At 43.1% G+C, this 19,213-nt stretch overlaps 1 protein-coding gene across 2 annotated transcripts in view; it reads left to right on the top strand.

Moving 5' to 3' along the window:
* LOC147198394 (uncharacterized) overlaps window positions 1-16,062 on the top strand; it is a 42,061-nt gene extending 25,999 nt beyond the window's left edge. For both annotated transcript variants that reach the window (XM_086123930.1, XM_086123931.1), the window contains 4 exons: window positions 8,874-8,973; window positions 12,682-12,864; window positions 12,982-13,105; window positions 15,626-16,062. In XM_086123930.1, coding sequence (XP_085980056.1) covers window positions 8,874-8,973; window positions 12,682-12,864; window positions 12,982-13,049 — 351 coding nt within the window. In that variant the 3' untranslated portion in view covers window positions 13,050-13,105; window positions 15,626-16,062. The remainder of the gene's footprint in view (window positions 1-8,873; window positions 8,974-12,681; window positions 12,865-12,981; window positions 13,106-15,625) is intronic.
* Window positions 16,063-19,213: the final 3,151 nt, after the last annotated feature.

Consider the following 19,213-nt stretch of genomic DNA (forward strand, 5'->3'; position numbering starts at 1 on the left):
CATCCTGTGGCCACTGGCAATCCAAATTTCTCAGCACATCTGAGAAAACGCACATTTAAAGAGTCTTTATTTGTCCCAGAGTGTGGAAATTCGCATGCACGCAGAGTACAAGGTTATACAAGCAAGCACCATCACCAAGTTGCCAAGTTTGAAGTGAAGGAGCACAGCACGCACCGATTAAGGGTCCTGCTTGGTTCAAATATTTTGCCTTTCGCATGAAGTGACGTTCATGTATTCCTTGCTGTGTTCTTGGCGCTATTGTGCTGACTGGGATAAGTCTTTGTATTTGCACTTTATTACATTTTGGGGCAAAATTTTGACAGCAGGAAAGAAATACCTGCTGGGCTTTCCCAAAGTGACCCAAACTGAACAAGAGTGAAAATAATTTGAAATCTCTCTTCTTTTTTTTTTTTTTTTGAAGGCGCTACAAAGCTCTTGTCATATTTGACCTTTGGCCTGCTGTTCATAATCTGATCTAGACCTGATCAAGATATTCTCGGCTCGAATGTAATATGTGTGGATAGAAAATGAACGCTAAAGTAGGATTTAAGCGCAAAAGTGTTTGTACTCCATTGGGCCTGTAGGGGGAGCTTTGACAATTAAAGTGAAGGAGGCCCCAGCCAAGCAGGGCTGGCCACATGACAGCTCATGTCATCTCCAGGCAGGATAGAGACTTTAAAGCGCTACATCTTTGTTTCTCCTTTTTGGAGCTAATTATTCAAAGATCTTCAGATCGTCAAATCTTTCAGAAACATTGACTTGAAATTCAGGGTACAGTACAGTATTTGTTTCTTTATGTCTTTCTTTATGTCTGAGAGCCCCTGTCGCCCCAGGTCTCACAGAGGACCATTGAAGACACTGTATGTCATATACACTCTCTTTGTGCTGCATGACACCACTGACAAAACACTTTCCCAAAGTGAAGATGTACACGCTGCAGTCCCGAGTCGGTCCCTCCAGCAAGTTGTTTCAATCACAACACAAGAGGCGGTGTAACAAAAACAGAACCAGATGGTCATCATAAAGTCCCCGCGGTCCAGTCAGGCCACTTGTTATCTGTCCCTCTTTCACTTTAATGAAAGGACCCCGTTGAAATGTCTCATGTTGTCTCCTTTTGGTGTTGTGCTGGTCAAGCGCTTGGTGTCAACTCCGCGGCTAATGAGATGGCAGACCAACAGAGCTTGCAATGGGGTCTGTTTGCTTGCCACTAAAAGTGGTCACGTCTCGCTGCTTTGTGAGACCAAAATCGGACTCGGAGTGTCCAGCAATTCTCTATGCGGGAAAATAAGTTGGCTGCATTTTAACATGAAAAAATGTCTCAAGATGCACCGTAAGAGTCAGTGTTGGTCTTTTTCAGCTGCAGTGAATCCCCACTGTATTTGGTTTGTCATTGGTGCCCTTAGAAATGTTTTTCCAGTTAACAATTCTGAATTTAGAGTTGAGGGTCTTCTGTGTAGCACAGCGTTGTGGACATTGAGGTCGACCGGAAGAGATGTGCAGCTGCTTGCAAAAGTATTGGAATGGCAAGGTTAATTCCTTTGTTTTTGTTGAATTTTGGGTTTCGTCTCCTCATTCACCTGTGAGATAAAAGGTGTCCAGCTTTTATTTCATGCTATTTACACCTAGATGTGTTAAACAACTCGAGACAGCGCACACTTTGTTTAAACCCGCCCATTTTTCCAGTGAGAAAAGGTATTGGAACATGTGACAGGTGGGTGTTTCTAGTTGTTCAGGGGTTACCGTGTAGATTAATTGCTTAAACCTCAGATATTTTTTTTTCCTCATTAGTTTATTTTTTGGCCCTGGATTTCACCCGTGAAAACTACATTTGCTGTTCAGGAAACAGGAGGACCAGGCAGCTCTCTCTGGGAGAAAAGCAAACCATTTTGAAGCTGGGAGAATCGATAAAATCGATCTGAGCTACCGCACAAACATTGAGAATAGCCGATTCAAAAATTTGGAGTGTCCTGAATAAGAAAGAAACTCACGGTATATTGAGCACGTGTCATCAAACCGGTCGGCTAAAGGGCGAACAGCAGTTGATGACAGAACTGTGAAGAAACACAGTCAGTGACATAACTGCCAACCTCCACCGGCAATGCTTTGTTCGAAAGAAGAAATACGCTTTTTGTCAAAATGAGAATTTGTGAAACGTGGGTTAACCGTATTCATTTTATCATCTTTGTGAAAACACTTGAGAGATAAGAGAAATACATTTTGAGATCCCCAGCGCTCATTACAAGGATTATTGTTTGGCTTTTGTGAGCAGATTTGGAAATAAATAAATAAGGATGCATGCTCGGAAGAGAGCATGATTGGCTGATGTTACGTATGTCCTTGATTACTTTCCCTCAGCTTTTATTCTAATAAGTGGCATCCTTTGTACTCCCTGGGACAGCTAGACAGTCTGACACACGATGGGAATAAATATTGCATGTGGTAGACATTAAGCTGTCATCTTGGGATGGGGGGGGGCAGGGGGGGACGAGACGAGATGGGGAAATCTGTGTGGTGTTTCTCTGCACGACACACTTTGCCTGCTCTTGTCACAATTGTCACAGGCTGACGATCCACCCCCCTCCCGCTCTACCCCAGGCCCTTTATTTTCTCTCACCCAGTCAACTGCTGTGAAAGACAGAATGGATAAGAAGAAGGATTTTGGGTGAGGTAGAGCAGCCCTCAGGGATACGGTTCGAATTTCAGATTCATTTTAATTTATTTTACCCAACTCCCATAATGTCGTTACGAGGGAGGCTGTCAAAATATCTACACTGGGTATGCCGCTCTTTGTGGCAACCCACTTCCTTGACAATCGCACCATGTTTTTATGGTTCAATTAAAACTATAAACACATGTGAACACATACTATGGGCGGCACAATGCTTGACTTAGCATTTCCACCTCACAGTACAGAGGTCATGGGTTTTATTCTGGGCTTATTACCAGCTGACAGCCGTCAATACCTTGGTGTAAATACCAGGATTACACGGATAACATTCAGTCATTTAAAAAAAGAAGAAAAAACAGGCTATGCTAAACTATAGTGCTTCTGCTTTTCTTCTTATCCTTTCAAATTTTCACCGTCTCAAACGAAATAATAGTGTCGCCATCTTGTGGTCTGAAGCAGAATTGCAGCCTAAACAGGCGTGTTAGACCAAAGAGGACTTACTGTGTCCCAAAAGAAAATAGCAAAATTAGCGGAACCGACAAGCTGGAGCTCACGATGGAGGGACATCGACTGTATTAACGCCCTATGTCCTGTGACTGCCTTCTTTACTAATATTAAAAGTGACAAGATATCCCCTCAAAATTCTCATGACTTTGGATATCAAAGATCCAAGAGTTACTTCGAGAAAATGAATCTTTGAAAAGATTTTCCTTTTGGTGCGATGTGGGACGACGCGCTTAATTAAATATGCTCCCATTGTGAGTGTGCACTGAGATTTGTATTCTCCATCGCTTTGTAGACTGAAAGCGATTGACAATATTGGCGCTAATATGCCAGAGCGTGTCAGATCTCCTTGGCGAGAAAACGGCGTACGATGCATTTCCATCAAGTGTTGGCCGCGGGGAGCGCCCGGGTGGCTGCGCTCTCGTTGCTCAGGAGCTCACCGCTGGGAGGATGAAACGCTTCCCACAGGGCCCCCTTCCTCTGTGACTTCCTGGCCTCAAGAGCCCGCCATGAGCTCACACCTCATCTTTTGGTCGCCCTTAGCAGAGAAAGCAAAAGAGGAAAGGGAGGGGGGGGTTGTTGCCGCAACATTGTACCCCTATAAAGATGCTCGGCTCCACAAGCATCGATTGTAGCAGGTTTTCGGCTCAGGTGCCAGGCCTTGTTTGCGCATTTAGTCCAGCAGAGTTTTGGTCCGTAAAACCTAACTGACTTGTTTCCACTGTGATGTGTCTATCTTTAGATTCACAGGCAAAAATGATTTGCTCCGCTTTCTGTTTGAAGTCGGGGTCTGATTTTGTGAGCGTGTTACGTTAATGATTTTCAAGTAACTGCTTTAAAAAAAAAAAAAAATCACCTTGAAACAGGTTGTTTTTGTTTTGCTTCTGAATATCATTTCTTTTGTGGTGTACCCCACCCACTGCCCAAAGACAGCTGGGATAGGCTCCAGCACGCCCGCGACCCTCGTGAGGATAACCGGATTAGAAAATAGATAAATAGATGGATGCATAGATTTTAGCTGCGGCACAGTGCAGGTGCGGATCTGTTCTGGTCCCATAGAAGACTTGTGTCCACCCCAAAATCCTAAACTATTTGTCATGTCATCTTTAACAGAAGCCGATGATGTTGCAATTTTTTTTCAAAATAAATACATCCGGAAACAATCGTATAATTCCTTCATAGATTGGTTTTAATCATAAAGAAGTTCTTCGATTTATCGGTATTCTGAGGTATACAGGGAGAGAGAAAAAAACAGATGGACACCCCTGATCTCGTAATGCTGAGGAGGATGTTTTGAGTCCTTCATTATTCAGTTGCATCCAGGCTTATTAAAGCCAGCCCGAACGAGCGTCTCGTCAGGCCCGGGTCATTGTCTCAGCTAGCTGCCCTTGTCTTCTCGAGCCTCCTATTGTTTTCTCCTCCCAAACCATTTAAGGAGATCAAAGCTTTGACAAAGCCACTGGGAAGCCCGAGGCATGTGGAAACACAGGAATTATGCTACCCCCTCCGGGTTAAAGACAAATCGAGTGGCCCCGGGGGGTGTCTCCCTGCGGGACATCTCTATTCACACCCAGTCTTTGTGCCACGTTTATTTTTATTGCCCTTTCCCGACTTGATGTGATTTAAAAGTACCGCGATAGCAATTTGCCCGTCGTGCTGCTTTCACATCATGATCGTCTAGTACTAAATTCATATCTACTCCTCTGAATTTGTGCGGGATTTTAAAATGAAGGAAACTTTGTTGGAAGGAGCACAAACAGCTTGTCCGCCAAGCATTGTTTGAGCCCACATGCTGGTGAATGATTAGCAGAAATAATGTCCCTGCCACCCTTCATCACATTAAAACGTGGTTAACATTTAATCCCCCCCCCCCAACTTCATATGCAAGAATTTCCACATGATTTGCGGCAAAGGCCATTGGAATTCCATTAGAAAAAGAATAAAAATTTCAGGCTTCATTTGTTCATATTGGGTGGGGTGGGGGGGGGGGGGTGGATAGCAAGGCCAGAAAGTGCTGAATCCTTCTATTAACCCCGAGATGATACTCAAAGCTGAAATATAATGACAGGCCTGACACCACATTGCGCACGCACATCTTTTTTTTTTTTTCGTTGACTCAACACCTGTGAGAAACGTTTCACTTGAAATGAAACACTACCGTGGCTGCATCAAGAATTCGCCATTTGCAACGAAAACCATGCCCAATTTGGAGGAGAAATCATACTTGTGTAATCATCAAAACAATGACTTTTTGGTGGCAGTTGTAATTTCATGCGGTGTCTAATTTCAGTGCATCATCCTGAGCGGCGTTTCTCATATTTTGGCTCTCGTTTCGCCAAAATACGAACAAGCACTTTAAACGACAACCAGAGTAAATGCGCTGTTTACTAAATGTCTGTAAACCTTCAGGCCTACTTTGGTTTGGCTTCTTTTCAGCTTGTTTGTGGCCTTTTTAAAATTTATTTTAAATTGTATCTTTTGCCGCAAACATTGATTCATGTCATTTAGTCAGATATGAATTGATTAGTATTTTTTTAACTCTTCAAATTGAATCACAAAATTACATGTTTTTAAAAATACATTATCAGGACCGTGCCACCTTTTAAAAATATATCTTGCTAATAAAATCTTTGTTCAATCAGCAGGGGCGCGTCCACTTTTGAAATTAAAACGGAATCAAAATTGTGTTGTTCCTTTGCCCCATCGCTGTGCAGTGAATAGCTATTTTGCAATCTAAGAACATGAAATGAAATAGCTTCTGATTGTTTTAATAAATGTGGCTGAAGACACAAAAAGTGTGGGTGGCGGCTAAAATGAAAACAAATTGTATGAATCAACAAGGAATTTGAAAAAAGTCATTTTCATTGGTTTTAATTGTCCAAAGGTGGCCACTCTATAGACATGTCCAAAATGTGCAATTAAATCCGAAAAGTGTCTTTTTGTTATATCTTAAAGAGCTGAAGTTGGAAATTGAATCTTTCATTTTTCATGACATGCATTGCTCAGCTAAAATAGTTTAATCTAGAGAGCATTGAGCCCCCCCCCAAAAAAAAACTAAACAAATATCATTCGTGGCAAAATACAATTTTCGACATTGTCACATCTTGTTACTTTTGTCCGACTTCCGTATCACTCGTGCCTCACAAGCTGTGAATCGAGCAATTACAGCAATAGAATGTATGTTTTACGAAGCACGTCCCCAATTTATGCGCTCCGCAGGTACGTTCGCACAATAATTGGAAAGGACATCAATACAAATGGCCGAGTGGTCCAAGTCAGACCTCAGTGGAGTCGACATAAGCAGTTTCGGGAGTGGTGTTGACGGAACACGGCGGCATCTAATTGACAGTGCTTTGTCTGCGCACTTGAGGGAAGGGGGTGTTTCGTGTTCCTGCGAGGTGTTTGCCTGCGCTTGTGTCACTCAGTGCAAGGACCCGGAAGAACCCCCGCGCTCATTTGCGGGCTCACGTTATCCGTCTGGGCTTCACATTATTAAAATCGTGCCTCGGCCCGCTACCGAGAGCCCCTTCGTTACGTGGCTAACTTGGCTCGGCTCTGTCAGGTCGTCACCAATTACAGTTTCAGGTACAATGGATCAGGATCAAAGGATCACAGCCCTTGACTAGTGCCGAGAGAGTGATTTGTGAAACATTATTCAAGCGAACGGCGAACCAGAGGAATGCAAATCACGTGCCGACCAAATACAGCCAAAAGTGACAAACTGCATCTGCTATTATTTCTGATTTTATATATATATATATATATATATATATATTTTTTTTTTTTTTTTTACCTTCTTGGCCCGGCAGCCATCTTGCGTTTTATTTCTGACCTGCTTTTAATTGCGGGGCAGTGGTGGCACCTGGATCGCAGTCAAACATTGACTGTCAACAGAAAGTGGATCTGTGGCTTTCATAGATGCGCTGTCCCTAAACACACTGAGAAAAGCAAACTTCTGTCACGTAATTGAGATTGCTTTGTTGGAGCCGCCGTCGGTATGTTATTGGTCTGGTCTTGCCGCCGAGGTGCTCGGTCTCTGCTCCCTTCTTTGATTCTTCGGCCCTTTAAACAGGAAACTTGGATTACACATAATGACGGGGACACTTTTCCAATCAATCCTACCTCAAACTTGTGTCAGGCTGCCGTGTGAAAATGGATTCGTGAGCTGCTGTTCTTTCAGACACGTCCAATCTCGGCCTCCAGCGCTAGTAGGGATAATCTCATAATTGCCCTGACCCCCACCACTACCCTTTTATTGTTCGGACTGAGAATTACCATTAACGCCATCTTTGCTGGGCGATGTCAGGTGCACTGCTGCACTGAAAGACAAAGAAGAGAAGCACAAAAGGCGTTTAGGACAGGTGACGAGTGAATGGATGGGAATGAGTGCAGGGACAAAGTGGAGGATTTCATGAGGCGAGCCATATGGTCAAGTCACCCCAACTCAATATAACGAGGCACACATTGGGACACTTTAGGACAAACATGTTAAGATGGTGTGCTGCACTGCAACAAACGAGGAGAAATATTGGTCATCCCGTGACAACACTGAAGAACTGCCACTTTGCTCCAATGTAATGTAGTCGATGTACAGCTTGGATACGTTTAGTTTCTCCGTCCCCCGAAAGCAACCCAACACACAGCCATTCATTTCTAAACTGCTGGCAACAAAAGTGAGTCAACCCCATAGTGAAACTGTCCCGACTGGACCATAGCAGGATGAGAGTGTGTGACCGCAATACAGTGATCCCTCGCTACTTCGCGGTTCGTTTATTGCGGCTTCAGTGCATCGTGGATTTTTTCAAACATAAAAAAAAGACAAAACTTTTTTTTTTTTAATTTAAATATACATGGAGTACAGTACTGTACATGTTGCTCTATGTGACTCGCTGTTGTTTTGCTGCTTCTCGCGGACCGTTTGCGGACGTTTTGCGGACTTTTTTTTTTTTTTAACCTGTATATGTTAATTGGTCGCTACTTGGCGGATTTTCGTTTATCGCGGGTGGTTTTGGTCCCCATTAACCGCGATAAACGAGGGATTACTGTAACATTATATTGAACACACCTGCTCCCCGTTCACATGTGAGGCCTTGACACGAATGAGTCACATGACATGAGAAAATGGCTAATTGGGCCCACATTTGGACATTTTCACGTCGACGTTAATGGCTGCGTGTTGCGTTTACTTGAGGGGACAGTAAATGTACACTGCCATGCAAGCTGTACACTGAGGTCAATGCTTTATAGCAAACTGTCTTTTTTTTTTCAGTATTGCCTGATTAAAAATAATAATAATTAACCGGTAACTCAACTCAACTTTATTCGTGTAGCACTTTAAAACAAACCACAAATTGCTGTACAAGGAGTAAAAATCAATCATACGATAACAAATTGTGAAAACAGCCCATGAATAACAAATTAATAAATTGTTTTATCAAATAAAAATAAAATAATGCGAGTGTAACGTAAACCCGATCGACACGGATGCTCTCCCGATCAAGAATCCACTTCTAATCAGCTTTCATCTTATTACACGGCATGTCCTTGATGTCATTGCACTCCTTCAATTCGAGGGAGAAGTTGAAACCTCTCGCCGCGTCAAGAGTATCATCAACAGCAGCCAATGCAAACAGCCTGAGGCTCATCGAGGCGCCTAACCAGTTCTTTCCGTGTTTTTTTTTTTTTTTTTTTTTTTTACCAGGCTGGGAGGGCGTTGGTCATCCCTTACAGCGGCGACCTGGAGAGCAAGACGAATCAAGAGGAGGCGCCCAAAGATCTGCACGGAGCACAAGACACACCAGGTTCATTAGTATTCCGTGTCAGCACATTTGACTATCAACCGCGTCCTCCATGCACTCGTTTTAATTGCATGTGCTGATAGAATAATAAATGGCAGAGTAATTACTGTTGTAAAGCAAAGGATCCCTCTTCTTACTGAACAACTCAGTCAAGGGTTTTCCTCTAAATTAAGTTTTTAACTGTCATCTGTCATCTGTAGGTATAATTATAACTTGGGCATTTTCGGTTTATTGTTCTCGTGTGAAAACCTCCATAGAGAGAAAAATTATGACGGCAAAGCCTTTTTTTTTCCTTCCTTTTTTCCTTCCCTCATCTCTCGGCATGGAACGAGGCATGGGCTTGAATGCTTCAAAACGCTAAATGAGTCTACGGGCTGCTAATTAATCAAAGAAACCACTGGAGAGTTGAATGTCTTCCGTGAAACAAAGTGACCCATCATATTCATTTAATGGGTTTACGTTCGAATGAATCGGGGCCTTGCCGCCGCCGTGTGTTGCCATCAGAGGCTATAAAGAAATACAACCACCAGCTGATTGTAAGGAAAGTGTGTCTCCCCCAGCACCGAGGGGCAAGATCATCAAGGCAGGCTACGCCGCCGCGCGCCTCGAGTACGGTACTTCTTCACCGCCGGACCTGATGAGGTCCGTTGCACGGGGCTGTATGCCTAAGTGCCCCCCCTTGCCTCCCTCCCGGCACAGATTGTAAGGGAACGCGCAAACCGATGCGGCGCGTTCCACCCTGCTGGCAGCCTCACTGATATCACACGCTCTCAACTTTGTCACGGTGGTGCTTTAGGCGGTCATTATAGGCCCAGGATAACTTCAATTACTGGTGAGCTGCTGAACAGTGAAAGTGGGGGCCGCATTGATTGAGGAGGGCAACAATTGATTTTGCCCATTACGTCCATGAGAATGTTTCCATCCCGCGCAGATCTGCCTGCCCTCCTCCTGCCGCTCGAGATAAGGAGCCCGCGCATTGTGCCTGCCTAATCTGTGTGACGGAGGATGTCTGTGGCAAAATTGATGTCGCTTTTCATTCCTCTGTTTGGGGGGCCTGGCTGGGAGCTCCTCCTCCCTCTGTGTCTCAGTGTACACAGCCCGGCGGCCAGCTGAGAGCTTTGTGTTATGGGATAACAGCGCTCGCATCAATACAGATGTTGGTTTAGGAGTTTAAAAAAAAAAAAAAAATTAACAATGCATTTTGGTGCTTTTTAGGTGCAATGGGGGAAAGAAAAAAAATCTATATATGTATATTTAAAATATTTTAAGACATGCATTATGATTCAGTTCAGTTTTTTTTTTTAAATTCATCATGTTTTCTCCACCAAAAAATATTGTAAGCATGAATATATTTTAGAAGGTTTAAAGAGGAGTTGACCAAATGAAGATTAAGTGAAATTAACGGATTCGAACATCTCCCGATGCATATGTCAAACAAGGCGCTGACAATTTACCACAAAATCGCATCCCAGGGACATCACATGCCAACTGTTTTTCTGTCTCAACCAAAACTGGCCCCTTAATTTTTAATGATCGGGTCATGTCGGTATCACGCATGTACGGCGTCGACTGGATGCTTGTTAATTCTTTTGAAAAGGAGTTTGTGACATTGAAATGGGTGTTGTTTGACAAGATACTACAAAAAGAAGACCGACAAGGTCATGATGTACCTCAAATCAAAAATATGCAGGCCAATATGACCGGTTGTTGGCATACATTGTAGCCGTTTGGTCAGAAAAATGTAGAAAAACGTCCGTAACGTGACAAATACAGACTAAAGAGAGTGTCAAGAATTTGAGGTTTAATGAAGTGTAGTTCAGACAAAAGTCTCTCCCACTCGTGTGTGACAAAATGTGGCCCAGTGAGTGATGTCAAGGAGTTCTGACTTCAGTTTGGGTTGGGAGTGTACCGCACCGTAAATTCAATGTTCGCATCTACTCCATGCTCCTTGAGAGTGATTTCATTTTGCACTGAAGTGTTTGTCCCGTTCATTAGACGTCCGAAACCTCTCCGTGATGACATCAGTCTGTTAGCTCTTACCGCAGCGTGACTGATGGCACCGTCATTTCTTCTTAAAAAGAAGAAGAAAAAAAGAAAATCCATGAAGCACTTCAAAGGTTGTTGCTGGCAACGTAACGGATTACAACCAGCCAAAGTCGCTTCTCGGGGCATTTAGTCAGGTAGGCATCAGTGAGTAACAATATGAAGCCGATATATCTTACACTGTAAAAACTACACTCGGTGACATTATGTTCCCAAGTCCTTTAACACGCTTTATTAGGCAGGATGGAGGCGGCCATTATCTATCAGCGTTGCTTTTAACGAGGACAATCTGCATCTCTTGTAATATACCAGATATATTTTTTAAAAATGGCCCCCTTAATCCATTTCCTCCTTACATAGACAAACCCTGATGCTGATTAATAGTAGTTAAGCTCGCAAGCGCTCCGTCAGTGAGATTGCAAAGAGATGGAAATGGATTAGCACCATTAAAGGTGCATCATTCTTGTGGCATGAAATATGTTGACCCCAGCCTGATTAGATGCTTAATTAAAAGCGTTCAACAGTTCCTGAGCACAGACGCAAACACACGGGGGGGGGGGGGGGGGGGGGCAGGAGGGCTTGACGAGTCACAGTGATACCCGACAGCCACGTCACTTGTTTGGCTCGTTTGTCATCGCCGGGCAGCTTGATTTCCATGCATATAAATTGAACATCAGTCATCCGTGAGGACTCGGGCGCAAACGATTTTAGAAAACTACCAGCGCTGTGTTTTTATATGGGAATTATTCGTGGGGCACCGACCACTTGGCTGGGCTTTACGATTCTCACTCTTGCTGATTTTTTTTGGTCATCTGATTTCCGACAAAATACTAAACAAGAGCGACAGCAAATGGTCGACATGTGATTTCGTTGTCCAACTCAACTGGAATGAAATCTGGCTTCAATTCGAGACAATTGATCAAGCTTTTCATGGGCATGATCGTTTTAGGCCCGGTTTGAAACAGTGGCATGCTAATCATGTGCAATGAACAGGTAAAGTAGGCAGAACATGTTAAGACTCTTTGTTTGTTAATTCTCTGTGTTTTATGTTTAGTTTGACAGTAAACTACAACAGGGTGTGGCAATATCGTATATATGTACAGGTATATGTATATATATATATATGTATGTATATGTATAATATTGCCACACCCCGTTGTAGTTTACTGTTAAACTAAACATAAAACAAAGAGAATTAAAAATGACTATTTTAAAATATTGGTGATATTATGAAAACCTAATGCAAAAAAAATGTGCTGGCCTCTCTGATTTAAAAAAAAAAGGTAGGAAAATTAATTGTTATCACCTAAACTTTTGTTACGAGGTTCTGCGACCGCACAGTGAGGCATACGGTGTCGGTTCTGACTTCAGTTCCGTGCCATCAACTGGTTCTGGCGAAGAACTCGCCCCCCACCCCACGCAAAACTGGCACTGAGCATTACCCATTGTCATGCTCAGTAAATGTGAACCCAAATTCTCTTCGAGTCCAAAGCTGCATTGCTGCTTGACTTGTTGAGACACTCTAGAACTTAATCCTGTCTGCTTTGTTGCATCTGACACAGTGAGACGTTATTGAATTTGTGAATTACCAAACAGTATCGAGGCCTGCAGGTCTAAACTGCCTCGGTCTCTCGCTGCAACGCTGACTCTTCTTGCCCCTCTGACCAGTGAGTCGAGCATCGAGCCACGACGAGACAAGATTACTGGGGCAGAAATCAATAGCGGCAAGGAATGGGACCCAGAAGGTGCTGATAGCAAAGCTGACATCTTATCGGTGCCTTCGCTGCCCCGGCAATGCTCAGCCGAGTAGAAGGCTATCCGGACATCGGGGCCGGAGCCCTGAAAACAAACGTGCGTGCGGCTCTCACAACACTATCGCCTCATCAAACACTATCTCGTCCACACGATGTAATCCATCTTCACTAAAACAAAGCATCTGTCTTTTGGGCTCACTTTGCTCCTCGACAGGAAGGAACGAAGGCTCCACAGACTGCGGGGAAGACCCGCGTGGACTTGGGAGAAGGGCTTCATTTTGACGGGAGGAATGAAATTCCGGGATTTTCAAGAGGAAGGCAGTGAGAGCGCTGTCCAGGTGAGCAGCCAGAGATGAGAGGAATTCTCGTGTGATCAGTCGAGTTGTGACAGACTGCAGACTGCTCGTCGCCTTTACTCGGGGGAGGATATTAGCGCGCACACTGCGGCTCCCGTCAAGCCGAAGCGTGCCCCGGCCAGCTCCAAACACTGCCATTGTGTTCCAGCTGTGCATCTCTTTATCACTTCGATGTGCCTTCACCGGCCGACGGAAGCTCAGCGCAGTTTGGCTCCGAATCCCAAAGTCACAGCGGCGCTAATGCGACATGAATCGGAAGCGGCAAGTTAAATCAGCCGTGAAATTCCGCAAATAAGCGCACTTTCACGGAATAAGTAGCAAATAACGCGGCTTGTTTAACGGAATCTTGACAATTGTGTGCGAAAACCGTGAAACCATATTATTGGTGTTGTTTCACTTGCTTAATAATATTGTAAAATTAAACACATCTATCTATAAATATATACACACACACATATATATATATATATATACATATATATATATATATATAAAATATATAGAATTAGTGTGTAGAATAAAGTTCAAGCCTAATAGAGAAAGAGAATGTGAATATTTTTTTGCCCAGCCCCCTAACTGCTTTCAAGCTTCTTTTTTTTTCATAGCCTGAGAGTCTGTTCTATAAATGGTTCACCAGCGACAGGACTTTGTAATTTCCAAAGAACGTTGTCGAAGTGGTCATATAAAAAGTTAAAGCACTTGAACGGATTGATAGAATTGAAGTGTTACATACTGACCTGGCTCTGTATTATTAACTCTTAAGACTAACATTTCATGAAAGCGAATTTGAGCAAATGTGTTATTTCGTCAGCGTGTATCGAAAGTCCTTCTCATGAATCACTAACCAGGAAGCGGCGCTCCGTTTCACAAAGGTTGCTGACCCCTGATCTAGGCCCTTGAAGTGTTTTAGTGCAGACTCTTTTCAAATTAAGAGAGCATTTTGACTTTTTACCGTTGAGAACAGAAAAGAGAAATTTCAAATTTAATTCACCTCTTTTACACCCAAATTTATGTCTTCACGTTTGGCCAGAAATTTAGCAAGCATATAATTCAACATTCACCACATTTTGGACCTTGCATGTTCTCCCTGTGCCTGCGTGGGTTTTCTCCGGGTCCTCCGGTTTCCTCCCAAACTCCAAAAACATGCATGACAGGTTAATGGAACACTAAATTGGCCCTCGGTGTGAGTGTGAGTTCGGATGGTTGTTCGGCAATGTGCGCCCCGCGGTTGGCTGGCAACCGGTTCGGGGTGTCCCCCGCCTACTGCCCGAAGACAGCCGGGTTAGGCTCCAGCACACTCGCGACCCTCATGAGGATAACCGGGTTAAAAAAATAGATGGACGCCGTCTCCCATACACACGCAGCTAATTTAATTATGCCGACACACAAGAGGAAATACCATGAAATCATTTAAATCTCCTTCTCATTCAAGACTTAAAAAAAAAAAAACGATTTGATATTTAATGCAGCGGCAGCGTATTGTCCGCACCCTTCCTAAGCCGCAAACAAAGAGTAAAACGTGTCAGTCCCAGTGGGAGTTCCGCCATTGTTGTCCAAGGTGGCGATCTGAGTGTCGGGTCCTCACGGCGTGCTCTCTCTCTCTCGCTGATCCCTCTCTGGGCCTCATAAGAACATTTCTTACTGTGGCATTAAGGTCTATTTAATGCCAGTTGTGGGAATAGGCTGCCTCAATGGGGCCAGTGTACGGGGGTATCACATTATTAGTAATCATATCTGCTTAAGCCAAGCTTGCTGCTCCAGATGGCTGCTTTCAAGTGCAAATGAACCGGTTAGACGTGTCTGCTTTAATACATACTCAGAAATCACAAATAGCCATTGATTTTTTATTTTTTTTTACCCCGTCTCCCTCTCCAACTAGTGTTTCTGGCCGTATTGAGCTTGGATTAAATGGTCCCCTGAGCCTTTAAAGGGACATTGATTCTTCTAATTAATTGCACGCTGTTCAGGAGCCGAATGCATAAACCTGTCCATATTAGCACTTCAAGTCAATTATTTAGAGTTTGCCGGGAAGGGGAACAAATACTTACTGTACACAAAAGAAATGTTCGAGCCCGTTCCTGTTTCCTTCACAAGTTTGATGGCGCCGCAATCAAAGGATTATTAACATTTTGTGCTTGGCGTGCGCGAGAGTTGAATGAGCAAAGGAGAGGATTAGTCTCTCAGTGGGAATTTAGGCGCCCCTCCAACAAAACATGGAGGGTGTGTGTGTGTGTGTGTGTGTGTGTGTGTGTGTGTGTGTGTGTGTGTGTGTGTTTGAGGAGACTCAAGAAAAAGACATAAAAAGTGAGTTATTACTGGAAATAAAAGAGGCCAGAAGCTCGCCTTCCACTTTTACTTTCAATTATTGCTACAATGGGAGTATTTAATGCGACGATGAATGAATAGCTGTACATATCAGTCTCTACTTGCCTTTTTTTTTTTCCAACTGTTGTACAATGTTCCTACTTCCAACAGTTTTTTTTTTTTGTCATCTTATTACAGGCAGCGGAGGTACTGCAGATAACTGTTGAAGATGGAGACGTCATCCTTTCTCAAATTCACTTTGCCAAATGCAGCCAAGAAAAAGCGACTCAAGACAGTTGGCGTGACCCACCGCTTCCAGCGCAGGTCTGACAATTACACTGCCGCGCACTATAGCTTTCCGTTTGACGTCCTGTAGGATCAAATCCCTCCCCGTGCCGAGGCGCAGGTTCACTAAACTCTTTGACAGCTTTGCTATTTAAGATCAGGATCAGCCCCCTACTCCAAATTGTAAGGAGCATATTACTCTCCAGATACTTCATTAATCTCCATCACGCCTGCCTAGCACTGTCACAGCTGACAGCGGGGACAATGCCACCTGCTCCTCTCCCCACTTGTGCAGATAATGCATGTTTTACAGTAGGCCAGATGTCTACACTCAATAAAACATTTGACAAAACCAACCTGTGTGTGTTTTGGGATGTCTGTATCGAGTGGGGAAAGCGGCATGGCCGCCGTGATAGCGCCTCTGCCCACCGCTGATTAGAGAATTAAAAAGACACAGCTGACATTGACTGCAGCACAGAGGGGACTATTGTAATTAAATTTGTTAAGGGATGCTGTTTTTTTTTGGGCAAGGGGCGGGGGCGGCGGCGAAACCAGGATGCGGTGTGTTTCGGCCAAGAAAGTGGTCATTTTGAACTGTCAGTCGTTAAGTGATGGAGGTGACCTTTTGGAATTCACGATTTATTCGCTGAGCTATGATTGATGAATTATGGTAAGAGTCCTCTTGATGGAGAGAAGAGCATAATTTACAACAACACCCTTGTCCCCACACCTTATTTAAACAAACGTACAAAACAAAAGCACGGCTTTAAAAAACATTTTTTTTCAAGCAGTCATACACCTACACATAAATTGAACTGCTGAAACAGGGTACGAAATTGAACCCTTACAATTTGGACAATGTGTTTAAAAAAAAAAAAAAGCATTCCCTACGACGTTACATCCATTTTAAGTTGTAATAAAACTCTTCACCACTAGATCACTTAAAAGCAATTCACATGTTACTGTTTGGCCCCACGACACAGTCACAGTTTCATGTGAACAACGTGCGACATAAATTTACCGCGACAGTTATAACAAACATACTTGAACGAAAACGATTAAACAACCTCATGACAGAAAAATGCTGGGAATCGTAGAGAGCCTGAAAAGAAAAAAAAAAGACAAGTTTTTCTTCACCGGAACCGTGTTGATAGTTCATTGAAAGCGCATTCACGTGCCCATCCCTCGTCTAGATTGCAACTGTTTTTGTCTTAAACTGCATCCTGTACAACAATGGGGGAGATTGAGAATTAATTTTCCATGGCCATTACAAAAAAAAAAAAAAATCAAATAATGACCATGATTTTTCATGTCAATTCATGTATGGAATTTCAGTTGCGGAATATCTTTCATATTTACTTCCATTCTATCCTAAAAGTACATTTGCAGTTCAAATGCCAAAAGTTAAAAAAAACAAGCAAACTCTCAACAAAATTAATATACATTCCGAATTCTCAATGAAAGGAAAAGTCTTCCCAAATGCACATTGGTATAATAATTCCCTGTCTTATATATTTTTGTATAATATTCAGACCAGCCTGAAAAATACCACCAGAGAATGATTTCTGTTGAAGTAATATTTTTCCCCCCTTTTCAATACTTTGTGAGTGTTTTTGAGGCGTTTATGTTGATGGAATCGGACGGCCACAGCCAAAGTAAGATTGCATTCTCGGTGGGAGTCCGCACAAAGAGCACTAGATCAGCAGCGCTTTGCCACATCTCTTGGAACCATTAAAGCTGGGGAGAACAAAATGCCCTTTTGATGGCAGGGAAAAAAGATTGAATAGAATGGTAATTTTTTTTTCCCTTCGAAATACTATTGCATATCCAGATTTCAGGCGAGGATGTTTTCGACATTGCAGTACATCTTTGAGCACTACCGAGGATTGTGTTTGTCATGGAAATAAGCAAGATTATAGTCATCGAGGTTTGAGATCAGTGCTAAAATATAGGTTGTTGTTTATTGTGGCGAGATGTGGTGAAAGTCAGCTTACATGTCGTAAATAGCATTAGACTGTCTTTGTTTGGCAGCTTTGACGATTTGTGTCATTTTTTTTTTTCTTCAAGCAATTCATGCAGCAGACCTCAGGAAGCCTTCATAGGAAAACTGTCGCCAATAACATACACGGGGGTTCCATGCATCAACATGTTGTTTTTACATCACTCCTTTCTGATTGAAACCATGCAAACCTCCCCCGGAGACCACAATGGAGACTTGAGACAAGACTGATGTCGATGATGATGATGATGGTGATTGATGATGGCGTCGGTACCACATTAAATTGCATTCATGCGCTGTTGTCTTGAGGATGCGACAGTTGTTCATATGAGGTCTGGTTTGGGTTTTTTTTTTTTGGGGGGGGGGGTTGTTTTGTTTTTTGATTTTATATTCGTAAAATGACATAATTCGTTCAGGAGACATAATGATGGTATTTAGTACGATGATGCGGATGTTGAGACCAAATCTAATTTCTTATTCTGGATTATCCTCTGCAAATGTTTTGACATTCAGATATTCAGTTTATGTTTGAAATTTGTAGCAATAAAAAAAGCCCAAAATGATGTATTTTTACATTGGCTATCATTTGTGACGTGAAATCTGGCGAGAGGCCTCGGGCTGACCCTCTTGCGTTGGGCTTTAAGAGTTTTGCTGAAACTATGGCGGAATATCCACCTCCGCTTAGCAATTGACGTCTGAAAAATTGTTGGACAGATCCCAAGACAAAACAATGGCGAATGCAAGGGTTGCCTTAGGTGGAAGATTCACAACCGATGGGTGCGTTAGCAATAGCGTTTGTGAAGTGAGGCTACAGTCAACCCTTTCCAGCGGTTTGAAATCTGTGAACCAAGTGAGCAAACTTCCAATGGTAAAGTGTTTTATCGTGATGACATTTTATAACGGTCAGACTTAAAACACTCGCGCAGCATTAGTTAGACCGTCTTCATCGGGCCTGATCATATCATTTGAAGAAATCAGCGTTTCGGAGTACCAACACAATGGTCTAATTTACATTCAGGAACATTGAATATGCATGCCGCCTAAAGGGGCGAATGGTTCTAACAGATCAAAGCAGAAATGTGACAAGTTCTCCCTCAGTAGATACGAACCGTCAGCACCATCAATCAAGCGGTGCCACTCTGGCCCGACAAACCGCAGTGCCATCAAACCAAAAAGACCACAAAGTGGAAACGCTCCCTTTTAAAACACACATAAAAGGGGAAGAAAACCACCACAGAGCGTTCTGGTAAATAACCCACCAAAGATCTTTAAACAAAGAGTCATTATGACGAATAAATATTAATGTTGGTGTAATTCAATAGTTGGGCACTTTTTCACATTATTTATTGCGGATGGCAGGAAAATGGACGCCTTGCTGTCATCATTGCCATTGTTCTCGAACAAACATTTGAACATTTTGGAGGGCCAGACGTCGACAGTACTCAGTTGGATACACGGAATCTGGATATCGATACGCCGCGAGGCGGCTTGGGGACAACGCT

The sequence above is a fragment of the Hippocampus guttulatus genome, chromosome 11, assembly GCF_054856545.1.
Source record: "Hippocampus guttulatus isolate MCC_2025c chromosome 11, RoL_Hgut_1.0, whole genome shotgun sequence".
NCBI lineage: Eukaryota > Metazoa > Chordata > Actinopteri > Syngnathiformes > Syngnathidae > Hippocampus > Hippocampus guttulatus.